Below are 12,583 nucleotides of genomic sequence, written 5' to 3'. Positions count from 1 at the left end.
AGTGAGATTTATGGGAGAGCATATTAGAATATCCTCTCCAATATTGAAGAGTATATTAGCAAAAGTGCTGGATTTGGGCGTCAGGCAATTTCTGTTGAAATCTGAAGAGGGATCTAGGGCAGCTAGGTGAAGTAGTAGTTAGAGCATTGGGCCTAATCAGGAACACTCATTTTCCTGAATTCAAATCTGGCCTCAGACACTTGCTAGCTGTGTGACCCTGGACAAGTCACTTCACCCTGTTTGCCTTGATTTCTTTATGTATAAAACAAGCTGGAGAAGGAAAAGGTAAACCGCTCTAGTATGGTGGCCAAGAAAACTCCAAATGGGGTCAGGAAGAGTCAGACACAACTGAAAAACAACTGAAAAATACACAATGAGCATTTATTGTTATGAAATGGATTGTCATATTTTTCGGAGAAATTGAGCATCCTCATGACAAATTTGCTTCTCTCTTACCTAAGATTTCCTAAAAAGACTTTGAGAGAAGAGATGGAAATCAATGTTATCTTGAAACTAGAATTGTCTCTCTGGGTGTCCCTTTGTTGGAGAGTGGTGTGTGTATCTTAACCTTTAAGGCAACCTCATAAATGAGTACCAAGAATTTACTAGTGACACTGCTTATTTGTTCCAGTCTTTTCAGTAGTAAGAATTCAAGGTCATTCTTTTCTACTTATCTGATATAAGTCAGAGCTATTTGCAAAGTGTATGGAAGGGAGATCCTTCCGGGCCAGTGGTCTGAGAGGTAAAAAAATGTAATGTGATCTTAGATGGAAAAAATCCCAGACCTTCTCCCAAACCACCAAAGAAAATGCTGTTCACAACATTTCTATATTATTGAATGGGAGAAAAAAAAACTTTTTCATTCTGTTGTCATTCGCTCATTTCAGTTGTATCCAACTCTTTGTGACCCCATTTGGGGTTTTCTTGGCAAAGATACTGGAATGGTTTGCAATTTCCTTCTCCAGCTCAATTTACAGTTGTAGAAACTAAGGTAAACAACATTAAGTGACTTGCCCAGGGTCACACAGCTAGTAAGTGTCTGAGGCGCCGGATTTGAACTCAGGTCTTCCAGACTGAAGGCCTGATGCTCTATCCACTGCTCCACCTAACTGCCCCAAAGGCACCGCCTCCACTTTTTTTTGCTGAGGTAGAGATCTGTGGGTGTGGAAGACTATATGATACTAGGCTTTTTTGATGTGATGGTTAATTTTGCTCAACTGTGGGGGGGTTGTCCTTTTTCTTCTTATTATATGGGATGGCTCTATGAGAGGGAGAAGGGGAGGGAAATGTGGGTAATATAAAGCAAACGATGTCAATAAATATTTGTTTTAAAAACCTCACAAATATGAACAGGCCAAAATCCACTGGCAAAAGGTCCTGTTGTACTTTGTATATCTAGTCCCCTCAAAGATTGGAGTTCAGCTTTCATCAAGTGAAAAGCGCACGGGATGTAGGGAATTTTTTTGTTGGTCATAATCATGACATTAAAGAGACTGAGTTTGTTCAGTCAGGTTTGGCTCTTGGGCTTCCTGGGAATCCTTGGAGGTTCCTGAAGCCAGGACAGGCAGCTCATCGAACCACTGAGGTGGGGAATGCTTGCCCAGCTGGGCACTGTGGCACTCAGGGCCAAGGGAGCGTTGCTGGCATTTGGGGAATCTGTAGGAGTGCTCCTTCCCTTTGATAATCACCAGTGGCGGCAGCTTGGACAGATCACGTAACTGGAGAGCTCCCAGGACAAATCAGAGCTGGTGTCGAACAGAGGAAGAGGGGTCAACCTGAATGCAGAGAGCATAATGGAAGAAAACATGGGAACAATCTATGGGGAAGTCAGGGAGGATGGAGAGAGCCACTGAGGTGACCACATTGGCAACTCTCCACTCACATTCTTCCTCTCACTCACACAGCTGCTCTCTGTTTGCCTTCCTCCAGGAATCTTGCTTGGTGTCTCTAAACCAGCAGTCAGGATTACTTTGGTGTATTTAATGTCACCATCAAACTATTTGTGATTGACTTGCTTGGTGGGGTGGCCTAGAACAATATCCTTTGATTTGCTCAACTAGCTGTGTTTCTGGAAACAAGCTCATAGAAATAGGCTCTATGATCAGAAAGCAGGGAGGAAATGGTTTTTTATGGGCATAGGAGAGTGGAGTGACTATTGGGGTGTGTGTGTGTGTGTGTGTGTGTGTGTGCATGTGCATGTGTGTATACATGCATGCAGAAACTTACAGCTGAACTTTTTTTCCCCTTTCTTTCTTCTTATCACGTATAGCTTCCCACGCTCTTAGACAGCAGCTCTCAAGGTATCAATCTGAGATCCTGGGGAAGGGCTTTATCTACTATGTCTCCAAGAGTGCAAGAGGTAAGTGGTCTGATGGTGGTAATTATAATACAGACCAAGAAAACATCTTATGGCTTTCCCAGATTTTCCCACATTTGGTTCACTAAGTAGTTGATCCCTGGGAGAACATGACTTCCCTGGCCTTCCAATTTGTAGTGTGGCAATTGATGGCCCCATCTAAGGGTTTCAGAGGCTTTTTACCTCTCTTTAATTTTCTGAATCTCTCTCGTTTTATACATTGAGCAAGGCCACCAGCACCCTGTGACTTTCAAGTGTGGTACAAGTGAACAGTGGCCCTACGACCTGACTCAAGGGATCTCTAGTTGGTAAAGGAGCTATTATTCAAGCCTGCTATAAATTAGCCTGCTAATTTATCTATGATCCCTCAGTCCTGTTTTTTGTTTTTGTTTTTTGAAGACTGGTTTCTTCTCTCACCCAGGCTGGAAGTTCAGGGACTATTCATAGGCCAGTTGGCTCTGAAATTTTGACCTGCTTTATTTCTGACTTGGGTTGGTTTATCCTTCTTTGGGCAAACTTGGTGACTCCTTGCTCCCCTATAGAGGCTCACTATGTTGATGCCAGACTTAATGTGGACACCCTATTGGGATAGCCCACTGTAACCCAGAACTTCTAAGCACAAGAGATCCACCAGCTTCAGCCTCCCATGTAGCTGGGAGTATAGGCATGTACCATTAGCCTTAGTTTAGTCTTGTTTTCTTGTCAGAGGATTCTCATGTAATTTATTTTGATGGAAAAAAAAGCTTTCTTAACATATAATAATATAACCTTTAATATAACATCAAAATAATTGCAACATAGATATATACTTATAATTTCTAAAAAAGACCCTATTCATAATATTAATGTGTTGGGTGGACTTGATGTCATCCTCTTATTTAAAAAACCTCCTCAACTATTGTAAAGAATTGCTCCCAGTCTTCAAAGGGCTGTAGTTTTCCCAGGAGTAGTATTGCTTACAAATATGTTGCAGAAGGACATGGCCCTTTGGCCCAGGGCATTCTTGATTCCTAAGTCACTGGATTCCATGGTTTCACAGACCAGCAGCACCAAGAGCACTGAAGAGCTCATAGAATAAGAGAATCTCAGTTAGAAAGGCCCTTATAGGTGATCTAGTCCAACACATTTCTATGTATGATATCCCCAACAAGTGGTCATCAAGCCTCTGTATCTGAGGGTCTCTAGGAATGGGAACCCACTACTTAATGAGGTAGCCCACTGTACTTTGAGAGTCCTCTAATTGTTATGAAATTTTTCCTTAAATTGAGCTGAAATCTGCCTCTGCCACTTATACCCATTGCTCCTAGTGATTTCTTCTCTGTGACCAAGCAGTATAGGTCTACTCCTTCTTATGCATGACAGACTTCAAATATTTTAAGATATCTATCTTGGGTTCATATCTTACCTGCGATGTTTAAGATTGGTGTGACCTTGGGGAGGTCACATAACTTCCCTGAGCCTCAGTAAAATGAAGTCCTATAGTTCTATGATCTTATCATATCACCGTGAAGTCTCTTGATCTCCAGGCCAGACATCCCAAGTTGTCCATAGCAATCATCCTTATTTAACATGGTCTCCAGTCCTCACCAACACTGTTCATCCAGTCCTCTGTATTTAGCGTATACTTCATCCTCCCCTTCTCCCCCTCAGTCAACAATTGTTGAAGCCCACTTTATCTAGGGGTTTATTCATGAGCAAAACAATTCATCTTCTGGTATTTCTTCAAAAGATCCACGAATGGATGTGAGAACTCCTTCTGCTGATGAAGCTCATGACCCCTTCACACTCTGGGGGAGGGTATGAGAATTGCTTTGGTCAAAAAACAAATTGTTTTGGCCGAAGAAGAAAAAAAAAGCCTCCTTTCATTAGCCAAGCTTCTAGAGATGAACTTCTTCAAACTTTGCTAGCCTGGTTCTCTTGCCTACAAAATCCATCACCGAACATATATTTGAAGCCTAACTTTAAATATGGTCCTGCTAGAACTTCGGCTGAGATAGCTTTCTAGAGCTCAAGGGTATTTTGGTTGTTGTGCTGAAGCATCAGAGTAGGACTACAGTGCAGAATTTATAAAGGACAAAAATATATAATTTCAGTAATTATATATAAGGTCAAGGTCAATCAGAAATCTACCTGTCTAGGAGGTTTGGGTAGCTTCTAAGATTACTAATCTGTCTTCTCCAACTAAAAGCTGACTCTCCTGGACCCGCATCTCCTCCATCACTGTGACATGTTATCAGAGGGATAACTAGCATTTTTCCTATTTAGGGCCAATGGCCAATTTCATGAAGGACCCAGAGCAAGCATCAAAAAAAAAAAAAAAAACTACACACAACTGTGAGCATACTGACAGTTAGTTGTGTGTGGAGACAGAGGCTCACACAGTGAGGCTACTCTGGAGCTGGGGAGATAACCTGGGACTATGTGGCACCAAAGGCTGAAGAAAGAAAAGGAGAAGGAAGCATATGCCACTTGGTGGCTTTCTATTTCAGCCAGTTGTTTTTATTAACTAGATATCAAGCTGAGTTGTTTCTAGCACCTAAGTGAATGTAGGTGCTTTTGGAGCTCACTAAATTTGGTGCTTTGATTCCATATTGTGGTCTTCTAGTCATAACTCTACCTGTTCTGTTGTTGTTCAGTTCTTCAGTCATGTCCTACTTTTTGTGACCCCATGAACCAGAGCAGGCCAGGACCTTCTATCTTCCACTCCCTCAAAGTCTGTCCAAGTTCATGTTCATTGTTTCCAAGATACTTTTTCAGACCAAGAATGACCCTTTTTCTGTGTCATGTTTTATTTTGTAAAATAGGCCAGACAAGCTGGCTAACCTCTAGTCCTTCCCCTATTCCCTCTCACCTCTCAGCCTTCTCAGCCCTGAATATATCAGTTGGGCTTCCCAAGGAAGACCAGAAGAACTCCCAGTTGGACTTTGCCTTTGCACAATCAACTTCAAATTTAGCCAGGTCATTCTTCCACAGGCACAATGAGCAAAGGCCAGACACAGCTGCTATGCAGGTGGGATGTGGAGATTGAGCACACATTGCCTCTGACCCATTACCAGGTCTGGGGAGTATTCTGGCTTAACATCCCTGGCTTTATCAGTATTCAAGAATTCTGAGTTGGTGCCTATCAACACAAGGGTGGACCTGATAGTATGTAAAGGAATTTAAGGCATATCAACCTTTCTGGTTCCTTATATGGTTAACAGGGAGTTGCTTCTATTGCTTTAGAATGCAAGACAAATCTTTGTGAAATGAGCCAGTGTAGAGCACCCAACACATATTAACCAATGCTGATGACTATTTGACCTTATATGAGTCATGGATTTGAATAATCACAGTGGAACTCAGAGGGCATCTGGTCTAAGCTGTGCCTGAACCATGGTCAACTAACCTTTTCTTAAAGATTTAATATATGTGAGCCCTTGAATAATTCACTTAGCTGCTCTGGGCCTCAGTTTCCTCATCTATAAAATGAAGGGGTTTGTCTAGGGGGCTTCGTTATATCCCTTCCATCTCTCTAATTCTGAGCCTATGACTATGAGCCTCTTCTCCTTTTGGAAAGGACTATCTGTTAGATAGGGGCAGCTAGATGGCTCAGTGGATAGAGCACTGGGCCTGGAGTCAGGAAGACCTAAGTTCAGATTCATAATCACTTATTAGCTGCATGACCCTTGGCAAGTCACTTAACTGCTGTTTGCTTTAATCCACTGGAGAAGAAAATGGCAAACCACTCTTGTGTTTGCCAAGAAAATGATGGTTCATGGGTCACAAAGGGTCAGGCCCTAATGAACAACAATGAACTGTTTAGAAAAATCTTCCTTATGACAAGCCTCAATTTATTTCTATGAAACTTTCAGCCATTTGTCCTAGTTATGCCCTCTGGGACTAGGCAGACCAAGTCTAGTTTATCTTCCCTGGTGACAGTGCTTTCAGTATTTAATTCCAGTCCTACCAATCTTCTTGTCACCTGAAAGGGCACATGATCCTCCACAAGTGGTCTCCTCAGGGTAGAATTCGTGGGATGATCACTGGATTCCTAGAACCTAAGCTTCTCTTTATGAACCCTTCAATGGCACTTGGTATCTTGACTGCCATATTGCTCAGAGGACTCAGACTGGTTTTTCAGTCCCACTAGAACCCCCAGATCTTTTGTAGAATTCTCCATTGCTTCCTCCTCTAGCTTGTACTTTTGATGTTGGTATTTCAACCCAAGTGTAAATTTACCATTTACCCATATTGGATTTACTCCAATTCAATTTGGCCCTGTGCTGGACCCTAGAAAAGTCCATTTGAACCTGACTGTCACTTCTTAGCTCCCCATCCCAGCTTTGTGATATCTGCCAATTTGATAAGCACACCATCTCTTTCCTTTGGTTTGTTGTAGCCAGGACCCCAATATTCCAGCAGACCAATGTTCTCCTAGATCACAGGGCTGTCCCTTGAGTAAGGGAAACCACATTCTCTCCGTGTTGCCCATCCTGTGTGGTTTTGGCCAGATGGGCAAAACATAATAATGATCATGATAATAATCCCTTCCAGAGGCATTATGAGATTCACAGTGGGAGAAACAACCAGACCTCTTTGCTTTAGTGAAGCGCACACTATCGTCACAGGTGTGGCTCACTGCTCAGATTCTCTGGGACACGTGTCGGTTTACAGAGGTAAATGTTGGCATGCAGACAAAGAAGGGGATGACAAGTAAACCTCCCTGAATGTCTGTGGGAGGATTGGCCACAGACTCACCCCACTGAATTCCAATGGTGGTTTTAAATCCCCAACTGCTTTTTAGGATAAGTTGGGAGGACTGTTTGCAAGCACAGTGGCTTTTCCTCCCTCCTTCCCCAAAGGCTAAGCAAATAGGAATCATAGAGCCTCTTAGATAAGCCCTGCACATTCTTCTTGCTGCTGTAGATCTCTCTTCTTCAGATTGTGGTGCTTGTTCTCCTGAAGGAGAAGGGAAGAGGGAGAGAGAGGAGGGAGGGGATGAGAAAAGGTGGGAGGGAAAGAGAAGGAGAGAGGGAGAGGGAGGAGGGAGGAAGAGAGGAGAGAGGGAAACAGAGGGAGAGGGAGGGAAAGAGAGAAGAGGAGAGAGGGAGAGAGAGAAACAACCAATTTTCTGTGAGTCTTTGGCTGAATTTAATTGTGGATTCTCAGAGAAAGGAATCTCTCAGCAGGCCTGAGAGTTTTCTCCCTTCAGTTAATTTCTTCATTTATTGGAACCTTAAAAAGAGGACATCAAAAGAAAACGGAAACAGCAAAAAGACCCCAATGCAAAGTTGTGAGATTGGTTCTCATCGTGCAAGGAGGGAGTTTTCCAATGATCTGATTGGATTCTGCTTTGTCCAGCCTGAGAGATTTGTGCTTAGGTTACCTGGGCTGGTCAGCACTAGCCTTTTCTAGCAATCTACCTTTCTTTCCACAGCTCTCTTCCTTGCTAGAGAAGAGGGTATAAACTTCTGCCTACATTGAGTAGGCTAGGAGTTCACATCAGCCCCCGGTTCTCCCAGCCCTCACCGGATGTATTTCCAGGAAAGACAAACAAGGGGAATGGAAAGAGAAGGAGACTATTAAAATTCTTTATGCAACTAGTGAGATACCACCCCTCTCTCCTACCCCCAGCCACCCCAGCCACCCTGATTCCCCTGTGCACACCAGTCTGTCTTTATTTTTGCAGCTGCATAAAGGTTTCCTCGCCACCATGACTATCCTTGTGTGGCCATGGAGATCCTGCTCCAAGTCAAGGCTTTGCTTCCATTGTTAGCTCTGGCTCTGCTTGCTAATAAAGCAACATGCTATAAAGGACTCACTCAGCTGAATGCAGGGGAATGAACCTGGGATCGGGAGTCAGCAGACTCAGTTCAAGTCCATTCCCCAAGGTCCTGGGCAGGTAGCTCAACTTCCCCAGGCTCAGTTTCCTCATCTGTGTAATTAGGCTGTTAGACTAGATGGCTTATAAGACCCCTTCTAGCTTCAGATCTGTGGTGCTTTTACACAGGAAGGAATATTGGGTTTAAGAGTGAGGAGAGACCTGTGTTCCATTCCTACCTCTGGCCTTCCTGGCTGTGTGACCCTATGCAAGTCACTTAACCTCTCTCTGTCTCAGTTTCCTCACCACTACCTACCTCCCAGAGTGGCTGTGAGGATCAAATGAGAAAATATTTTGAAAGAGCCTAGCACATAGTAGGCACTTATTAAATACTTCTTTCATACAATATATAGAGGGAGTAACTGAAAATTGTCATGATACTTGAATTAATTAAAATGTTTATAGTTATTAAGCAAATGTAGTTGGTAATATTGATGTATTCATTTCTAGCTTTTAAATATACCATATTAAATCTTTGTGTATATAAATTATATAATTATAATAATTATGGTATAATTATATGATTATAATATATATGTATAAGTGTCATATTATATGATAATTATATATTATATGATAATGATATAAATGTTATTAAACACATACATACCAAAAGTAAATTTCAGAATTTAAAATACTGGGTAAATGTCAACTTTTTTTGTTTTTCCCCAGCTAGCCCATCGGCCAAGTGTCCAGGACCTGCTGTGGGTAACAGGGCCCCTCCTGCAGAATGGAGGGCCAGAGTCATTTAGCCAATTGATGAGGATCCTCTCTGAGCTCTTGTGTGGTTACCCAGAGCGGGGTGGTTCCAGAGTGTTTTCCTACAACTGGTATGAAGACAACAACTACAAAGCCTTCCTAGGCATAGATCCTTCCAGAAAAGATCCTGTCTATTCTTATGATAAAAGAACAAGTAAGTTTTCTTTTAAGTTCCTGAGGCACTCCTCATCTACCATGTTGGTCAGGTTAGTTAGATACTTCTAGCCTGTGGTTGGGAATCCTGTGTTGGCTTGAACACATTGACTTCCTTGAGTGATCTTAGGCAGTTTAGGGGGGGCAGGTGAGGGCAGGAGAGAGGGGCCTCTCTTTCCCCATTGATGAAAGGATAGAAATTGTAAAGTAATTTGTTCGTGAGCCATGGATTGAGCCAAGACTTGGCTGGAAAAAACAGAGGGGGCATTGGTCACTGATCTAATTGAACTAGGATTAAATTCTAGAGGAAAAGTTGGAGGAAAGGTGAATTGGGAGGCAGAACAGAATTTCAATCAAAGCTCAAGTTAGAAGGGCCCTGGCAATTCAACATGACTGTGAGTGTTTTGACAAACACAATGCAAGGGAGAGCTGTGTGTGCAGCTCTGTCTAACTTTCTAAATGCCACGGCCCTGCCAGGGAACTCCCCCCACCCTTCACTCTTTCTTTCCTGGCTCTTATAACAACAGGGCAAATGACTGACATGTGCTAAAAAATGAAATAAGGAAGTGGGGGAGGTGCCAGCTGTAAGCCAGCCTTGTGACACTGATGGCAGCATCAAGGTAAACCAAGTCAACAGGCACTTATTAAGCACCTACTGTGTGCCAGGCATTATGTAAAATCCTGTGTTTATAAAGAAAGGTGAGAAATACCCTCAAATATCCTTTCCCTCAAGGAGCTTACATTCTAATGGGGGAGACAACCTTGTCCACATAACTAGGTCTATATAAGATACATGAGGAATAGGTGGAAGACAGCTCAGGGCACCTTGGAAGTCAGGCATAGAACTCATGGAAAAAATCAATGATGGTTTAAACTGTCATTGTCTTTCTGTTGCCCCTGCCTGTTTGGCTCTGCATCTCCTTTTCTTTGGGGGGATAATATCCTTTGTCTCTTGGCCTAATCACCAGCAACCTTTCCAATTTTTCTCTTCTAAAGAAATACAACAGGGCAAGCCCTAGCTTTTATTTCCAGGGGAAAGACCTTGATTGAACTGTACTGGGCATTTGGTTACTTGCTAGTGATGAACTTGCTATTATATGGGCCCAGCCTATTAGCTTACTCTATTTGTCAGTCCTTCAGTTCTGAATGAATGGGGCCTCAGATTTGAACATGATAATGACCGTTTGGTGATAAGCTTTTTGGCATAGTGGATGTGCTTCCAACAACCCTCTCTTCCTCTCTCCTGGCAGCATCTTTTTGCAATTCATTGATCCAGAACATGGAAGCAAACCCTTTAACTAAAATAGCTTGGAGGGCAGCAAAGCCCTTGCTGATGGGGAAAATCCTTTTTACTCCAGATTCCCCTGCTGTTCGTCGGATATTAAAACACGTAAGCCTCCTCTTTCCTCACCCCTCATGCCTCCTTGCCTTTGGCCCCTCAAGAAAATGTGTACTTTTTTTTCCCGTCTATTTTATTTGCCCCTCATGATCGTCATGTTTATTTTGGGCTGGTGGGTTGTTGGGATTTCCATCATCCTCTCCTTGTCACTTGTGCCTGGGCATGCTCCACTCCAGTGCCCATGCTATGGTCTTCATTGTAGCATATCAGCCTCAGAATCTCAGTGATGCGGTCTCCCAACCAGACACCTGTGCTCTATCCTTACTGGAAATGTGTGCCATTCCTGCTATTAGCTAGTTCAAATAGCCAATGTGTCTGTGTCCTGGCTGTATGAGAAGGTATCAGTATAGGTTGGAGAAGAGAGAGGGAGGAACCAGCTTACTAACAGAATGAAACCAGACGTTTTCATGAAGTTCAGGGAGACAATAACACCATCATTATCCCATGGATCATTGAGGATAACAAGAAAGCATTAGTTTCTGCCAATCAGGGATCCTGAGAAATGGTAGGTTCTTCTGGGAAATCTCAGCAGACTAAGGAATCTTCAGGTCAATGTAGAAAAGGAAAAACACTTCCATGGACAGCCTTTCCCAAACACTGTAACCACCCTTACAGGTATTTTAGCAAACCACAGAAGCATTTTCACGTGCACTCTTTCTTTTTCCTCCCTGCTCTATCCTTGCTCCTCTGTCCGTCTCTTTGTTTCTCAGGCCAACTCGACTTTTGAAGAACTGGAGCGTGTTAGAAACTTTCTCAAGGCTTGGGAAGAAGTGGGGCCTCAGATCTGGCATTTCTTTGACAACAGCACACAGATCACCATGATCCGAGTATGGGAAGCTCTTGTGTGGTGGGGCAGGGAGGGAAGCAGATAAGAGAATGAGGTTGAGTCCCCTTCTGTATTTCACCAGAAAAGGTTCATCAGGTTTTGAAATGAAGGTAAAAATATAACAAGCATGGCCCCCGTCTCTAAATCTGTGCTCCTGTAATGCCATCCATGATCCAAGGATTTATTAAGCACCTACTATGGGCCAGGCACTGTGCTAAGTGAGAAAGGCAAAAGATAGTCACTGTTTTTTCTATCAAGGAGCTCCCAATCTAATGGGGGAGACAACAAGGAAACAACTATGTAGAAACAAGATATAGACAGGATAAATTGGAGATAATCTCAGAGAGAAAGCACTAAATTAAGTAGGACCAGGAAAGGCTTCTACTTTAAATGAGCCTTGAAGGAAGTGGGGGAGCCAGGAGGCAGAGATAAGGAGGGAGAGAGCTCTAGCATGAGCCTTAGATTCAGGAAGATCTGTGTTTGAATCCTGCCTCAGACACTTAGCACCACACAGGTGACCCTGGGCAAGTCACCTAACTTCTCTGACTCTCAGTTTCCTCATTTGGAAAATGAGGAGATTGGTCTCCAAGGTCCCTTCCAGGTCTTCTGATCTTTGAAACTTCAGAGCGTACCATACCATTTCCAAACCATAGTTTGGAAAGAAAATATGCGAGTTGAATGCCAAGGGAATATCCAAACATAATGTTCAAACCAAGAGGGGAATCCCAGGGTCTTTGCCACTTATGAAGACTCAAGAAGGCCTCAATCATCCTAGAAAGGTTTCCTATTCAAACTGGACACCCTTATGGGGGTCTGAGTGGGCTGCACCTGCACAGTGGCTGATTTTTGTAAGTTTCCAGCTCTGCCAAGAAAGAAGTATTAAGTCTCTTATAATTGGACTAGTTGAGAAAGAAAATATCCCAAAGAAAATGTTGTTGCTTTTCCCCTTTCCTTAGAAAACTATTACATTATAGGAAATACCTGGGTTTTGGTGGGTCTGCTTAGGGAAGGCTTGTTCTGTTGTCAAGTTCTCTCTCAGGGGCCCACAGTGACTTAAGTCTACCTGCTAGAGTCTAGAGTAAAACCTGCATGCTTGGTAAAGCATCTTGGGTATCTCTTCCCCCAAACACTTCGACCTGGGGAGAGCCTTAAGAACTAGGACAGAGGTAGTGTGGGTACAGAAGAAAGAAAGGAAGGAAGGAAGGAAGGAAGGAAGGAAGGAAGGAA

General features: G+C 43.1%; 1 protein-coding gene across 1 annotated transcript in view; it reads left to right on the top strand.

Moving 5' to 3' along the window:
• Positions 1 to 10,150, top strand: part of LOC114031666 (retinal-specific ATP-binding cassette transporter-like) — a 36,393-nt gene extending 26,243 nt beyond the window's left edge. The window contains exons 8-10 of the mRNA XM_027846818.1: positions 2,270 to 2,359; positions 8,892 to 9,132; positions 10,128 to 10,150. Coding sequence (XP_027702619.1) covers positions 2,270 to 2,359; positions 8,892 to 9,132; positions 10,128 to 10,150 — 354 coding nt within the window. The remainder of the gene's footprint in view (positions 1 to 2,269; positions 2,360 to 8,891; positions 9,133 to 10,127) is intronic.
• Positions 10,151 to 12,583: the final 2,433 nt, after the last annotated feature.

This window comes from Vombatus ursinus, unplaced genomic scaffold (assembly GCF_900497805.2).
Source record: "Vombatus ursinus unplaced genomic scaffold, bare-nosed wombat genome assembly UNPS02015205.1, whole genome shotgun sequence".
Taxonomy (NCBI): domain Eukaryota; kingdom Metazoa; phylum Chordata; class Mammalia; order Diprotodontia; family Vombatidae; genus Vombatus; species Vombatus ursinus.
This window is presented reverse-complemented; position numbering and strand designations above follow the sequence as displayed.